The sequence below is a fragment of the Belonocnema kinseyi genome, chromosome 7 (genome assembly GCF_010883055.1).
Source record: "Belonocnema kinseyi isolate 2016_QV_RU_SX_M_011 chromosome 7, B_treatae_v1, whole genome shotgun sequence".
NCBI lineage: Eukaryota > Metazoa > Arthropoda > Insecta > Hymenoptera > Cynipidae > Belonocnema > Belonocnema kinseyi.
This window is the reverse complement of record NC_046663.1, coordinates 56270064-56287655: the sequence shown is the minus strand read 5'-3', so window position 1 is coordinate 56287655 and position 17592 is coordinate 56270064. Positions and strand designations below refer to the sequence as shown.

General features: G+C 27.7%; 1 protein-coding gene across 1 annotated transcript in view; it reads left to right on the top strand.

The window, feature by feature from the left end:
• Positions 1-17592, top strand: part of LOC117177185 (synaptotagmin-7) — an 858402-nt gene that overhangs the window by 345119 nt on the left and 495691 nt on the right. The window contains exon 3 of the mRNA XM_033367709.1: positions 599-846. Within this exon, the coding sequence (XP_033223600.1) occupies positions 605-846 (242 nt within the window). The 5' untranslated portion in view covers positions 599-604. The remainder of the gene's footprint in view (positions 1-598; positions 847-17592) is intronic.

Genomic DNA, 17592 nt, shown 5'->3' with positions numbered 1-17592 from the left:
TTGATTGTAAATTTATATGTTTCGGCAAAAATTTATCTTGTTAAATAAATATTTAAGTAATTGTTCGAACATTCATCTTTCTTAATTACAACTTAAAGTTTTTGTTAAAAATTCATTTCTCTAGCTTAAACTTTTACTGTTTCTCAAAACTATTGACTGCTTAGATAAAAAAATTAAATTTTTTTGAAAATGTAATTGTTTTTGGCTAAAAAATCGTTTGCATTCTTGAAAATTTTTTTAACTTAAATCCGAAACTTTTGATCAAAAATACATTCTGCAGTCAAAGCGCAATATCTTAAATTAAAAGAAAAAGATATTTTTAGTGAGACCAAGCTAGAGCAAAAAACAGTAAAATTATGTTTGGCATTTATTTTACAGAAAAAATCGCAAATCTTTCGGATTTTCATTTTTTTTTAAATCTTTACAATTACAAAATTAAAAATTATAAGTGGCCCGGTTTCTCTAACATGTCCCAGTTAGTCCTGTTTTCTGGCATTCAAAAATTTTATCAAAATGCGTGGTCATATAAATGACCAGAATCTAATAAAAATTTATTTATTTTTTTGCAAATTTAGTTCTTAATATTAAAATTTTTCAGGAGGGCATGGAGCGAAGAGACGTAATCTTAACGGCTGTATTCGGAACATTAGGGGCACTTGGGGTTTTGGTGGGCCTAGCATTTGCTGGATGGCTGTATCTTCGAACTAGACGGTCGAAGCAAAGAGACAGTGACCTAGAAGAACAAAATGAAAATGTTGAAGGTGCTAGTGGCAGCCGACCACAAACTATCAAGAAAAATGGCTTCCTAAATCTCAGGACACCCTTAATTAGTACCAAAACTTTGGGGTAAGTCTTACAAACCATCATCCTTAAACTGCAGCGAAATTTTCATTTTTACTGCACTTATATGCAAAAATGTGCCGCTCTCGGCACCTATGTACCCGGGTGTATACACGAGGTTTAAGTCTCTTAAATCGATTTGAGTTTTCATCAGATCATAATACGTCCACAATTTTTTTCTTGATTTTTTTTTGTAATTGAAGATTGAGTGTTTTCTTTGCGCCTGTGAAAGGCAACGTGCTAGTCACTGTGTATGGTGGGCTGGACTCTGGAAGAGTCTCGGTGGCCCATGCGGTGAACACTAGCCTAGCAAGGGAGCTGTTCATCTCCGGAGAGTCGTGGGACCGGTATCTCTAGAGAAAAAGGTTTTCTCTAAGTACTTAAGGCTGTTGCTCTTGGTGGTTCGGAACCCACCTTAAACTGTAGGTCCCCCCCATTTTGTTAATAAGTCACCAAAAAGATATCTTCCTTATTAGCACTGGGTACTAGCAGATTTTATGCGAATTGAAACTAGACCAGTGACTGCAGCCCGAAATACACAATAGCTAGCGTGTTGCATTTTACAGGAGAAAAAACTAATACATTTTTAATTAAAAAAAAAACAAGGACATTTTTCGAAAAAAATCTCTATGTTCCAGTCGGTATAATTGCCTGCAGATTATGTGGGTAAAATATTACATCAAACAATGCATTTTTGTAAACGTCTTGTGAATATGAGGAAAACTCGATTCGTTTGAAGAGCCTTAAGAAAGCGGATTGGATGATCGTTTTCTGAATTGAAATTAGGCATTTGAATTGGACCACAAAATTTAGTTGATTTTACCAGAGTGACAGATTTTATGGAGCATTTTCATTTGGAGTAAATATATGGCATATCCTCGAAATAGATGGTTAATAACTAAAAATAAGGTTAAATTCAGTATTGTGGTGAATCTGCAGCTATTGGAAATAGCCAACTAAGATTTTGTATTCGATAAGGCTTCCAACCGATTCCAAACTTTAAATCAGTTCTTTTTTTGTAGAAATCAGCTTGAAAAATATATATTTTTTTAATCTTTCATTGTACATTTCAGTAGAATAAACTCAATATACGGTTATAAAACTTTCATGGGTAAAAATCAAAAAGTTTAAATTATTCGATTTTGAATTAAATGGCAAGAAAGTATTTTCGATCAATATAAAACGTATTTTTTCATTAATATTAATAACAATACATGGAAAAATTACAATTTTCGAGATGAAGAAGTGCGCTCTTATTTTATAATCATCATTCTTAGCACTTAATGATTATATCTTGATATAATTTATTTACTATATTTGCAGAATTTAATAGGAATTCAATATTATTTTAAATACCGCTTTTTTTAAACATAAAAATGGATTTATTTTTTGTAGATTCGAACGAATTTCCGGTTGATATACATGAAAGTTCGAAAAAAATATTTTCGCCCACCCTAACATTTAATAATTTGAAATTATTTATCAATTTAAATGTGAAAAGGAAACTTTCAAGCCATATAATTAATTTTAAACTTTTTTGTTACCGAATAAAATAAAAACGCGGCAAAATTTAAACAGTGATCATATCTACAAAACTATAATAGAAAATGAGAAAATAGATTTATTTTGTGAGGCTGCTGTTAATTCTGAAAAAATACGTACGTTTAACAATTATATCTTAAGCTATCTTTTAAAAAATATAACGGAATTTTGTCGGCCAGGGGATATCATGGAAAAGTCAAAATTTTCAGAAAAAAAACTTGAAAAATTCAGAGAATTTCTGTTAACACACTCTTAGTAACTAAAAAATGATAATAAATTAAAAGTTGGTAAATTTTAATTTAAAATTGTTTTATTCCATTTAGAAAAGATTCTGTATTAAAGATGCAGATGTCACACTCTTCTACCTATTCCCTCTTTTTCCCGATTTCTTTCAGAATTCGTCTTTATTCCACCGGTGTCAAGAATAATCTTCCTCCCTTTTTCTTTTTCCATCGTTTTTCGCTTAATTGCGAATTGAATCAATACAACTCATTAAAAAAATGCACTTTTTTGGATAAAATTTTTTTATGTTGAGAAATTTAATTATTATATTTGTGGTTCAGAATTCATCTCGTTTGTTTAACAATTCTATTTTGTGGGTTAAAATGGAATCATTTTCTTGAAAATTCATTTATTTTTATAATTAATTAATCGAGAATTAAAGTCTTATGTTAAAAATTCATCTTTTTGTCAAAAATTAAACTCTTTTGTTAAAAATTCGTCTTTTCGGATCGGACATTTATCTATTTTAGTAGAAATTTAATCTTTTTTGGTTAAAATTCGAACGGTTTTGTTGCAACCTAATCTGATTTGGTATATGATTGCACTGTTTGGTTTAAAATTTAAGACTATGAAACAATTGAACTCTTTAAAATCAAAATTAACATCTTTTCTTGGTTAAAGTATAAATTACTTATTATATTTCTTATTGAGCATTTATTATTTTTGGTAGAAAATTGAACTACTTAGTTAAAATATCAACTAATTTTAAAGACCAATTCAACTATTTTGGTTTATATTCAAAATATACATTAATATTTTAAACTTTTTGGTTTTCGCCCTTAATTAGGTAAAGAATATAATCCTTTATATTCTGAAAATCTTATGTATACTATAGAAATTTGTATGCAAATACAATGAAGGGTTAAAACTGAGAACTATAAAGCAGCTTCTTTTTGGAATATAAATTACAGCTTTGTATCAACAATCGATAACATATAAAATTGCACTACATAATTGACCTGTAGAGCAGTTTTCTTTCTTCGAAAAAAATTATACTTTAGCATGAGCAGTCGGTAACACAGCTTGCAGAATACTGCAGTCAAAGATATTTGCTACAGTAAATAAAATGAATGAAACTTTTCAGTATCATTTTCATCGCTTTCCCATCATTCCATACTTGCCAATTCACATGTAAAATCTTAGCTAGACATTGGTGCTTTTGTTATTGCAGGTAAGTTAAAAAAAATCATTTTTTATCCTGGGAGATACGTTTATCGACCATAGGTAAAGAAGTATTACCGACGTTCAGTCTTTCGTACGAGCAGCTTTCATTCCGTAACTGACTATAACCTTCGATTTTCTCTGAATTTAAATCTACCTTATCAATGAAATTATTGATTTGAAATGACGTCAAACAAGCGGCTTTTGAACAAGCTAAAAACGTTGGCTTAGAAATAAATTTGTTAGTTCATACGAAAGTAAACTGTCGCATAAAACAGTCTTTTCAACCTGCATTGCCTTAAACCGACTTTCATGAATGACCTCTTTTTCTCGATTAACATCTTTTGTACTCGAAAGTATCAGAAGCTATTTTTAAACATCTCTACACTCTCGAAAATTCTCTTTAATAATATTTAAGAATCTTAATTACACTTCAATAATTTTATCTTATAATTTCTTTTGAAATTAATTTTTACACTTCTGTAAACAATCTTTATGAAACAAATTTCAAGATATTTATTTTGTTGACACTTGTGTTTCACGATTCTGATTTGAGCAAAAGCTGTTACCGTTTAGAATTACTCAGAGTGCTTTTGCTAGTTCTCTTGGACAATAAGTCATGATCGTTAAGGAGTAAGGAAGTCAGATTCAGGAAAAAAGGTGGGGCAGGAAGAGAATTAGGACTTAAGACCATCAATCTAGTGTCTTCGAATCCTTCCTGTCGAGAAATCTAACGCAGAAAAAAAGACCAAAAACACAAACCAAAAAAGGTGGATTAAACATATTCTTAATTATTCCAGGAAGAACTTGATAAGGTCGATATTAAAAACTTCCCGTAAGACGATTAATTACATTTCGTTGATCATTAATAATATTAAGACCTTTAAAAAAAAACTGCTGTCACTGGCATTATTTCATCGAAAAGTATTTATTTTATTGAATTAATGAGAACGGCTGTTCGAGTATTAGTTCTTAAGGAGCGTTTACATATTACGTAGCATTAAAATGAGCACATCAAACGATTTCCTAAATCGAGTAAATATGGAAAAGAGTGTAGAAGATTTCAACGCAAAATATTTGAACTTGTGTTAGTCAACAAAAAATGGAGTTAAGACAAGGAATATTTACAAGAATTATAGACAATCAAATAAAAAATTTTAATTTAAAAAATCGTAGATATGTAGAATTTGAGAGATTTAAAAATAATATTCAAAAGCTTTAAAAGAACGATGAATGGTTTCAAGGAAATAAAAAAATTTTATTAAAATCTCTAAGAAAATTAAAAATATTATACGTTATTTTTTTACTTTATGAATCCTTTTTTTATTTTAAGAAAAATTTGAGGCTGTCAAAAATATTTTTAAAAATCGTAGAAACTATTTTTTTCTACACAAAATATATTGCACACAAGTATACTGTAATATTTCTACTACACAAAACTTTTTCTACACAAAATGTTTTCTACGCCGAATTTAATACTGTTATATTTTTTCAACACAGAATATTTTCTGCACAAAATATAATATTTTGTGATAGCTTTATTTTTTTCCGACACAAAATATTTTCTACACAAAACATTTCCTGCACAGAATTTAATACTGTTATATCTTTCCTACACCAAACTTTTTCTATGCAAAATGTTTCCTACACAAATTTTAAAACTGTTATATTTTTCCTACACACAATTTTTTCTAAGTAGATTTCCTACACGGAATTTAATATAGAAGAAGTTTTGTGTAGGAAAAATATGATCAGTATACTTGCGTATAATATATTTTGTGTAAAATAAAATTGTGTGGAAATAGTTTTTTCCTTTAAATATATAAGAAATATTTAAAATCTTGGAAAAATTTCCGAAAATTTATCAAATCTTTCTTAATTTCTTGCAAAGTTCTGAATATCATTTGAAAAGACTCGAATTTTTTACTAACTCTTTTCTTACATTTCAAAAATATTCACAAATATTTTTTAATTATCTCAAAAATCTTATAAAATTTCAACAAAAATTTAATTTCAACAAAAATTACTTTTCAATCAAATAGTTTAATTCTCCACTAACTGAATTAAACAGAAATAAAATAATAACGATAATAATGAAAAAATAAAGTAAAATATGGTAATCCTCTACCAAAAACGCGAATTTATAAAAATAAATGAATTAAAAATCAAATTTCACCTAAAAATATCAGTGTTCAAGAAAAAATAAAATATTTAAAAATTGTTAGTTAAAGCAATTAATTCTCATCCAAAAATGCAAATTCGCAAAAAGTACATGCATTTTTAAAAACAGAAAAATTTTTAACAAGGGATGAATTAAAAAAAAAGTATTTATAACAAATTAGTTTAACTTTTAACCAAGTAGTTGAATTTCTTACTAAACGAGATAACTTTTTAAGAAAATACACAAAAAAATAGGTTGTTGAAACTTTAATTGAGTACCCAATTGTTAATCATCTTATTCACCGTAAGAAATATATTTAGGTCATTTGTTAAAATAAATTGTCAACAATCCATATTATTAATGTTTAATGAAGCTCAAACTGTACAAATGCTTTTGAAGACAATTGTGAATCACTTGTGGTCCGAAAAATCAATTTAGATATGAGCAAACCCTATTTATGGAAAATCTATTTATCAAAATATTTATAAAAACAGTCAATTTTAAATTATGCGATTTATTTTCTAATAAATCATGACTCTTATAAAAAATCTTAGCAACTGTCGTAAAGCAAACAATTTGTTTCTATGTTAAATATTATAAGAATTATTTCTGTTCTATAAGTTTAGGTGCAATAATTCCAGCTAAAATTGCGTTTCTTTCTGTATTTTTTCTTGAGATGAAAATTCAGATAGATAAAATGGCCCAAATTGCGAGAACAGAAAAGTCGAAATAGTTTCTGAATCTTAAGCGTTCAGAATTCAAACAAATTGAAAAAAAATCGAATTTCATGTGTAGAAAAGGGAAAAATCGAGATTACTTTATTAAAAAATGATACAAATTAGCACCAATAACATTTGTTATTGGTGCTAATTTGTATCAATTTTACATAAATAGCTTACGAAAATGTATTTGGTTAATTATACGATACAGAAATGCTCAATAGCATATTGTAAATAAACATTTACATTTTTGTACAAAAAAAAGTTTTAACGAGGCTCAGTACTAAATGAGTCAATTATTTTCCAATGCTTATTTTTAATTTTCCTCGCAACTTCAAAAATTGTATTTTCACTTTTGAATTTTTGTATCAACGACAAAAATTTACAGGAATTTACAGGTTTTGCAGGAAAAAGTTCTTCTTTTTCAAACTAGGTTGACAAATATTTAGAATTTTGCAATAAGATATTTTTAAGTTAAAATGTGTACATAATTTCTCTCACAAAAAAAGCTTCTATATTAAAACTTTAAAGGAATGGTGGAATATTAATAGACAATAATCAATAATCGTCATAAAACAACAAAAAACCTTACGCTTGAAATTTTCTTTAAAAAATATATAGCAATCAATTAGACACGACATGTCTTGTAAATTCCTGCGGATACTTGTAATTGTACTTTCCTGTAATTTGTTTGTAATTTATTGTATTTATTTGCATATTCCTGTCAAAATGGTTTAGTTCTTTGTACTTTTTTGCAAAAAAATACAACCAGGTTATTATTAAGCTGTACCGTTGTAGGCGCATCTTTAGCAAAATCAAAATTTTTTTTATTTATCATTAGGCTTTTCTGGCGACACTTCAAATAATTAGTTCAAAAAATTAAAGAAAGAATAATAAAATTGAGATTATTTTTAATTATGATTTTAGTAGCGAGTACTGAAAAGATATAGAGACATAATTGATAAAAGTGGGTGTTTGTTTGCTGAATTTTATTGGAAGTGAAGTTGAAATCCATACATATCAGTATACAAATCGTTAAGTGGTTATGCTTTGAAATTCGAAACCATAATGGGTAACCCGAATATCAATCTGGATACAGATTGAAGCTTTCTATGCTGCTGTTTAATTAATTTGAAATAGAATGTATTTATTTTCTAATTTCAAATTAACAGCTTTACTTCTAAAGAATTGGTAAAATATGCATGTAATAAATAAAGATGGAATTTTATGTAATTGAAAATCATAAAATGTAATTAATATATTTAAAAAATTAAAAAAGGCGAGTTATACATAAACGTATAGATATGAACTTTATGGATACTATAAAGGAAACTGGCAGAGCGTCGTTAAACACTGCGACAACTTGAGTAACCACTTTAATAGGGAAGCCTCAATTTAACTTCAGTGCCTTCTTTGCTTTAATGTGTACTTTAAGAAATGGAGATTATTCTTCTTCAAAAAAATGCAAATTTTAAAATATTTGAGAATCAGGTAGCAGAATATGGTCTAGTAATGGAAAACATTTTTTTTTTAAATTTAATGAACTGAATAAAAAGTTACTTTAGAATATTTACTTCGAGATTACTGGATTTTAGATCTTATTTAATACAGCGCATCAGCAAAACCACTACTTTCTTTGTGCTAGAATCTATGCCATTTCGTGTTCACGATTACCTTCTTTTTCTCCATTGTGGTACTCTAGAATGTAAGTACTGCTACTCTACCCGGATTACCTGAAGCAGCTCAGAGATATTTCAATTATTCATCAAATGGCTCAGAAAGTTTCGGATTATTTGAGACGGTAGATATATTTTCTTACTTTTTATTGAAATAAAAAATGTTTGGCAAGCATAGATACTAGGGTGATCCAACATTTTTGTTTCAATGCTATACATATCACCCGGAAATTCGTTAGGATACAAAAAAATGTTAAAAATGATATTTGGAGGTTCCACATGCACCATTAAGTTTAACACCTAGGGTAAATATGGGTATCACCGAGTCTTTAAGAAAGAATTAAAAAAAAAAGAATATTAATTTAAAGGAATCTGTAATACCTTTAGCGATGGTTACCATCATCAGTGTAGATATCAGTCCATCTATAGTGAAAATGAAAATGAACACTATCGATAAACTTAACTCTTCAAATAACAGAAAATACTTAACGCCTTATTTCGACAAGATGGAAATTAAAATTTAATAAATCTTCAAATTAAATTTTTTCTGAAAAAAGATCATCTCCATCGACTGGGAATCAGAAGTTCTATGGTTCGTTTCACGATAAAGTGATACAAATGATATTTTTTTAGACAAAATTTAATTTTAAAATTTATTTTCCATCTGGTCTAAAAAAGACGTTAAGTATTTTCTGTTATTTGAAGAGATAAAATTATCGATATTATTGATTTCTATTTTCACGGTGGGTGGAATGATATCTACACTGATTGATGGTAACCAACTCTGATGATAATACAGATTCCTTGAAATCTACTCATATCATAAATGTAACACCTGGTAATTGGAATTTCTGTGTTTCGTTTCCTAGTGGAGCGATGCAGATGATATTTTTTTCGAAAAAAATCTAACTTTAATATTAATTTATGTATTTAGTGTCTGGTATCGTAGTTCAATTCTTTTGAAAGGGCAGATTTTTTTCTTTTGCAGACATTATCCAATAATATAATTATTCTTTGCTAAACTTTTCTTATATCTATTTTAAAATAATTTATTCAAATTCATTAAATAACACCTGTATTTATTTTGGACTCAAAAGAATTTAAGGTTATTTGTAAGAAATTATTATGTAATTTAGTTACTTTAGGCAGTAAAGAATATAGTTTTATATTCACTGTTAGAAATTTCTGTAGGTATTTCCAGAAATGAGTCACTAAAGTTTCATGCAGAAACGGTTTAAAAATGTTCCGAAAGAGGGACAGAAATTTCAGCAACGTGAGGTTGCCGGAAAAAATTGCCTTTAAATTTGAGCCAAATCGTTTGATATTAAGATGTTCCGCAAGGGCCCCGAAAATCCCATAAGATCAACATGGGGAATTTTGGTTTTCGGAAAAATGGGATTCAAGTTTCTGAATTTGAACTTAAATTGTGGGAGATATTAAGAAAAAACTGAACTTTGACCACTTTGCCCAGAATTGACACATATTTGCTTTGTTTTTCTCTTTTTTGTCATGAGTAATTTTGCTTGCAAGTGAAATGTTTAAAAATATGTTTCAACTAATTAATAATTACTTTAAAAATTTCTTTTTTATTTAATAATTTTTTTAACCTACTGATTGAAAGGTAGATTTTTTAGGTTCAATCGAAAAGCTGAACATTGTTAGAAAGGCTGATCGTTCTTCTAAACATTTAACAATTTTTTATCTGTAGTTTTTTTTAAATATTTAGTTAGTTTAGCCACTTATCATTGAATGTATACAACCCTCACATACTAGTACCTCAATTTGTAATAAATTCTTATTTGCCTGAATAATATGCTTTGTTTGAAAAACTTTAAAAATAAATATTTCAAATTTATGTTTTTCTGCAATTAATGCGTTAATTTAAACATTGTTTAAATCATTGTTGCTAGCAAAATTTCTTGTTCACACCTTTATCGTACTTTTAAATAATTTATTAAAGGTTAATTTTATATTTAGCTTAGGTATGATTCAGGATACAAGCATGGCATGTTTTAACGAACATCATTAAACGAAACAAATGCATCCAATAGCAAGCTTCAGAGGACAAATTCGCGTGTCTGCGAGGGTGATTTACAGGAAAATATTATAGAAATAATCTGAGCAGGACAAAATTGAATGTAATTTTTATAGAATGAAGTCTTGCTGAAAAATTAATTTTTTATGGCCAATGTAAAACATTTTACGAACAAATATTAGTTATTTTAAGCATTTGTTTAACGTTTATATGCTTAATAAATTGATTAAACAATGCAATAATGGTTTAAGCAAGTACTTGTGCTCTTCAGAATGAAAAATTATCGCATGAATAGCAGATAAACATAAATTTGAAAAATGCATTTTCGAAAAGAACTGTTTAAACAAACAAATTTTTTTGCACAAATAAGAATTTATTACAGAATGAGGTACTAGTATCTAAAAATACACACATTTGATGATACGCGACAGAGCTAACTGAATTTAAAAAATCAGAGTTTTCTACCTCTTTATAAGAAAAATTAAAAAATTGTTTCAACAAAAATAAATGATTGAAGCAATGATTAATTAGTTAAAAAATACTTAAACACATTCGACTTGACAAAAAAATTATTGAATTAAAGGGAAAACAAAGCATTTATATATCAATTTTGGGCAAAATGGCCAATTTCAGTTTTTTGGGGCAGTTTTGGGGCTCCACAAAGGGGAGGGGGGCATTACAATTTAACGTAATTTAGTGGAAATTATTCGTTGTCCTCTATTCGAAATTGGTTTTTTGAACAACCTTAGTGGACACACAAAAGCGTAGAACCTCTAGTGAGCGCGCTAAAAAGTTTGCAAATTCAAAAGGGAAAGTTGTTAATTTAAGATGCATTGGTAATAACTGTTAATATATCATATTTAAAATTGTAAGTTAATAAAAAAATCCAAAAAAATTATCATAAAAATTTATTCGAGAAATTTCCGTTTATAAGAGATATTTTTTGTATAATTATTTTTATTCAATTTTGGCTACTACAAGTGCAAATTTTAAAATGAATGGATGACCGAAATAATATTAATTTTCTCGGAAATTTTCATCGAAAGAACATTCTGTAAAATAGAAATTATCATTATTTAAAGATCGAACAAAAATTGACTACCGAGATAGAGTATTTCTACAATGAGGCCAAAAAAGTATGATTGAAAAATATTAACAATTTCTGAGAAATAGAATGGTGAAGTTTACGATCTCAAAGTGACAATAACCAGATATTAAAACAGGCTTGGTTTCAAATCAAAATAAAAAGTGCAATTTTCAATTAACATAAATAAATAAAATCTGTCTTTTGAGATATTGATTTGCTTAATTGAGAGAAAATGAGTTTAATTGGAAAAAGTTAAACAATTTTGAAAAAATTATTTACAAATTTGGAGGTTCAAATTTTATGGTTATATTAAAGGATTGAAATTGGCTCATGAGAAATACGGATAAAAGTCAAACTTATAAGTTTGACAAAAATTAATATATAAAGAAATATTAATTTATCAAAGAATAAAGCGAGGAGGCATAGTTTACACTGTAAAAAAAATCTATTGAATTTTACATATCTGGTGGATGTAAATAAAAGGACCCTCGTGTATCGGAGTAACTTTACGAATCTGTTATGATATTCCAATTCGGTCGATAATTTTACACGCGAAAATGTAAAATTTATTATGTGAAAGAATAAAATAAAATTTATCAGGGCGACAGGTTTCGAACACTCGAAGCTCAAACTTCGTAGATTTTTATGGAGATTGAAGAAACACAAGTCGGACACGTTACCACTTACTTAAAACACATAAGATGCTATGGCTCGAATTCAGTCTATTTTTGTGTAAAAGCTGTCAAAAAAGTTGAACATAGCTGTCAATTTCCTCTTTGGTAAAATTAAAAATCTCGATGTAATTTTCAATCACAGGAAAGTGATTTTACCGAGGCATGGTATTTTTACACACTGCGACTGAATTTCCCCTTCTGAATGTAAAGTTCATATGAGGGAATGTGTAATTTTATTTTTATCGAGTGTGCAATATTACACTGCTGTTCGAGGGTCCTTTTATTTTCATCGCTAGAGGGTGTTATTTCACATACATTTATAAAATCACACAGTCAAGTGTGTGATATTTACAATGATACAATATGTAATTTCCCGAAACTTTGTAATTTTACACAAATCTTTTTTTGCAGTGTAGGTTTACATAATACAAAATATATTTACGTACTTTTCGAAGAATTTTCTTATTCCAAATTCTTTTTTGAAATTACTTATCTATTAATAATTCGCATCATCTTTGAAATGTCTATAATTTTAAATTAAAACAATAGTTTTTAGTACATAATTTTAAAATAGTTTAATTTTGCAGTTCCTGGTACTAAACTTGTTTAGCTTCAAAAGCTTAAGTTCGAAAATATTTGTTTTCAAGTTTCTTAATATTTTTAAATGCTCTCTCAGAAACTATAAAAATCTGGCAGTAACTAGTATACGGAATTGTCCTTACAACTAATCGGTCAAGCTTAGCACTAGGTCTATTAATACGGGAATTTATGTAATGTTAGACCTGAAAGAGATGACAAAATTCTGACGGAAAATGATGTATTATTTTCTTAATTTCGGTGTGTTGTCCAGATAAAAGTAAAATCACTGAAAAATATGCTCTCACGCCACACCTGTGAAAGGATTATTTTTACAAATAAATACTATGTATTTTTTACCGTGAAGGTGTTGAAAGGAAAAAATCTAAGTTTTTTTGTCGAAGAAATAATCAAAGAAAAAAGACCCCCGTATTTAAAAAAAAGTATAATTCACCGTTGATTTGAAGTTTCGAACGTTCTAATTTATTATTTCACGTGATGAAAAAATCAATAAATTAATTTAATACAAATTTAATTATTTTATTTCAAATATTTTAAATTCAGAAAAGGTCTGATGCTTTGCATGCTTTGATTTTGTGATTAAGTATTCAACATTCAAATTCAACAATTTCTCAGGCTCGAAAGTGGTAATTTTAATTTTAATGAGATGGAAAAATTGTTGTCTACCAAGCGTAGTTTAACTCGGAAAAATGGAGATTAATTTTTTTTAGAAATTAAAATTAAATAATATTGTAACATATTATAATTGATTCAACAATTTATTTATAAATATAATAATTATGAAGTTGTAATTTTCTTTTTACAATAATTTTAATAAGTTATCCTGTGCAGGAATTATAAGATTTACACTTGAAGAGTCAGTAACGTTAACTTGTTCAGTGCACATGCTAATGGCTGCAGGGAGAGCATCTGTCAGAAACAATATGTGAAAATTTGAATGTGAAGTTTGATAACCCAAACATTGTAACTAATTATTTTTTCACTTTCAGTTATAACAAGATTTTATAAACGTAAATTTAAAAAAAAATTCAGTTGGAATGTGAGGAATATATAAATACATTTTTAACATCCATATGTGCTGGGATGCAAATATGTAAAAAACAATGTTTAACAAAACCTTTCAATATATGAGATAGTATTTTTGTATATCTAAAGGTCTTCATTGATCTATAAGAAATAACAAACAAAATTACTAAAAAGTTATTTAAAAGTTATTTAAAGAGTTGCTTATAAATGAAAAACACGTAATAGTACTCTAGCAAAAGATTATGCTCTGTCAAAAGTGCACAGCCCAAATTTGAAATGGACATTAATTGTTGTCAATTTAACTGTTTTTCAGTAAATTAATAAAACTATTTAAATTTAACTACTGAAATTTAAAATATTGAATTCAAATGAATAATTTTCTATCAGAACTATTGTCCCTGAATTAGATAACATCCATGCATCAGTCAGCCTTGCCAATGGATGATAATCTGGAATTTCAGTAATAGATACGCAATTCAGAAATCATCAAATCCCATTCAACCGCAAATGAATGAATTATTGTTTCTTGGGTAGAGGATGCCCTGAAATATTTTTATTGAGAATTGACAGCTAATATGACATTTTTCTTGTGAGAATCATAAGGGCTAGTTATTCATAAATTCAATAATATAAATTATTTTTTTTAATTGTCAATGACTGTAAATGCAGAAAATCACAGTTTTTACTCGCATTTTATAGATATAAATTCATGTATAAAACTGTTCTACGAGCGAGTTAGTCTCATCTATCATTGAACTGACCGTAAAATCCAAAAGACTGAAATATTACCGTGGTTTTATCGATTCTAATTTCCCACCAGAAATCTAAAGTTCCGAGAAATTGACACTATTTTATATAACTTTCAATGTCATATATTATAAAGCACTATAAAATGATCCAATCTTGCAAGTGTCGATAAAATATATTCTACTTTAAAAGTAATGTTTTATGACAGACATATTTATAATCCCAAATACGAATTTATTTAAAAAACAAAATCCACTTGAAGTTATGCAGGTATTATTTTTGTAATGTTTTTTGTTATTTGGGGGAATGACGTCATGAAAATACATTTAACATCTAAATTTATTTTAAAATTTATTTCTTCTAGATATCAGAGAAATGTATATTTGTCAGGTATTGCTTTTAAAAATAACATTCGTGAATCGAATCCTTTGAATTTTGTTAAAAAATATGAATAGTTTAAGCAATGTTTGTTTTTTTGAATTATTTTGTGAATCGAAATTTCCAAATGAGTAATTTAAATTCTGTAAATTTATTTCTAAAAGAAAAACTTTAAATTGTTAACGATTTTTTAATAATAAAAGCAACAATATAAAATACTTTATTCATAATCCCTCTTGACCATATTAAATGAGATATGTGAATTTATTTATTAATCAAGATTAGGAGATTTTGGCTTCATCAATTTAGTAAATCATGATTTTCAAATAAGTAATTCTGGTTGATGATACAATTTAATTCTCAATCCCTTTCAACATTATTGATTTGGAAGCAGTTTCGGATTTTGAGATCATTTTTCCTCTCAACTTTCCAGCAAAAAATTTTTAATAATATTTTATTCCTAATTTAATTTAGAGAAAATATTTTAAAATATTTAAAAAGATTCTATATGGTTCCATAAAATTCGAATAAGTCAAGGAATAAAAAGTTGGTAGAATCAAACCTGCATTAAAAAAAAATTTGGAGAATTTGTTAAATTTTCAAAAATTGACAAATTGCAAAATCAAAAAAATAATTTAAAACTTCATGAAAAAGATTCTAACGTATTCTTTGAGTGATTCTAAGGACTTTTTCTTTTTTTGCAATTTCTCGAAAAGATCATACTCTTTTAGACAAAAATTTATGATTGTCTTCGCAAAAATTTTGTCATTAACGAGCCATTTTGAACACACTAAGATAAAAAATTGATCTCGAAACCATGTATTCTGAAAGCTCAGGCATTTATTTCACCGCTTATTGAGGTTCCAAGTAGATTGCACACTGGAAACCATTCGGAAAACTCGATTTTATAAAAAAAAATTAGAAAAATCGTGTTTTTTTTTTGTTTTAACGACATTTTTCCATAATGAACAACATTTTATCACACTTTAATGGCCAAAATCGGAAAGAAGAGATCCTAAGCTTCAAAAATATGTGTCTCTCAATTTTTTAAACCTTGAATTGCATGTGTTATAATTGCAGAAAGAGTGGTGTACACAAAGAGGCATTCTCAGCGTTAACGGGTTAAACCCTTTTAAATCATGTTTAGCGACTGTAAATAATAATAAAATATTTCAAAGACTTTCAACGAATATCTATGATTTGTAATAGATTTAGAAAGCATTTAAAATATTTTGAAAAATATCCAAAAATTTTAAAGCTTTTAATAGATTTAAAAAATTATTATTTAAAAAAAGTATTTAAAAATGTTTTTATGGTTTTCGAAATGTTTCAAGAACATTTCAAGGGATTTCCTAGAAGATTTTGAGAATTCATGGTCTATGATAGAATTTTAAGGAGGTTTACAGAATTTTTATGGAATGCAACTAATTTTGGAACATTCGAAGGGATTTAGAGATTTGAAAGATTTTTAAAAAGTTTTGAATGGGTTTCACAGAATACTCGGTATCACGCTTCAGTGAAATTTATGTAATAAAATGAGCTCTAAGAATATTTCAAAGCATTTTAAGAAATTTTGAAGGCTTGAAAGGTTTAAAAAGATTTCAAGAGTGGTCAAAGACTCATTGCAGACTAAGGGACATGCATTTAAAGAAAAAAAAGTTTATTTATATTGATTTTGTAGGGTTTTTCAAACGGGATAATTTCGCACATTTGGGGTAAATTTCGAAATTCCTAAATCGATACTTTAAATGCTTAAGGTGGATGGTTTTAACCAGCATCTAAAACCAGTTAAGGTTTGAACTGACTCCAGATTTTTGGAACAGTTTTGACTAATTTCTCCTACCAATTTAGGAAAATTTAAGTGTGTCCAAATTTACCCCACTTGTCCAAAATCATCCCGTTTTACTGTACTTTATTCTACGTTTTTATAAATGAATTCATATTATCATAAGAGAATAACATAATTTTTAACGTCTTTTTCAGACTAGGTGGAGCTGTGTAATAAAAAATTGTTTAAACTAGATTTGTTTTAAAAAAGGATCTTCTCCTTCTGCTTCGATGGAAATCGAAAAAAGAACTTAAGATTTTCAGTCGTGTACTTTCCCATTAAGCTACTAGAGAGTTCGAGAGAAGAATTCTTTTTTTAGAAATAAACGCATTATTTCGCCAGGTGTTAGAAATCAAATTTTAAAGGAATCTGTATTATCATCAGAGAACAACAGAATTTGTTAGCTTCTTTACAGACTAGATGGAGATCTTAACTAAAATTTTTGTTAATTAAATTTTGTATTTATCGCTCCGTCTAGTATGTAAAGATGTTAACAAATAATGTTATTCTCTGATAATAATAGAGATTTCTTGAAAAAGTTTACTTGTAACACCTGGAATCATAATGTGCGTATTTCTGAACAGGGATTCTTCTTTTGATCTCTTTGGTAGCTTAATGGAAAAGCACTTGGCCGGCAATGGGAAGTTCTGTGGTTTGTTTCCTAGTGGAGCGAAAGCAGATCTTTTTTGAGAAAAGATTTAATTTACATTTTTATTTTAACTAAACATTCAGGTTTGCGCGCCAGCGCGCACTTACTGTTGTATTCATTTTTATCATTTACCAATTTTCGAATAACTATTCATTTGTTAAAACTTTTACCACTGCAAATTTCATTTCTG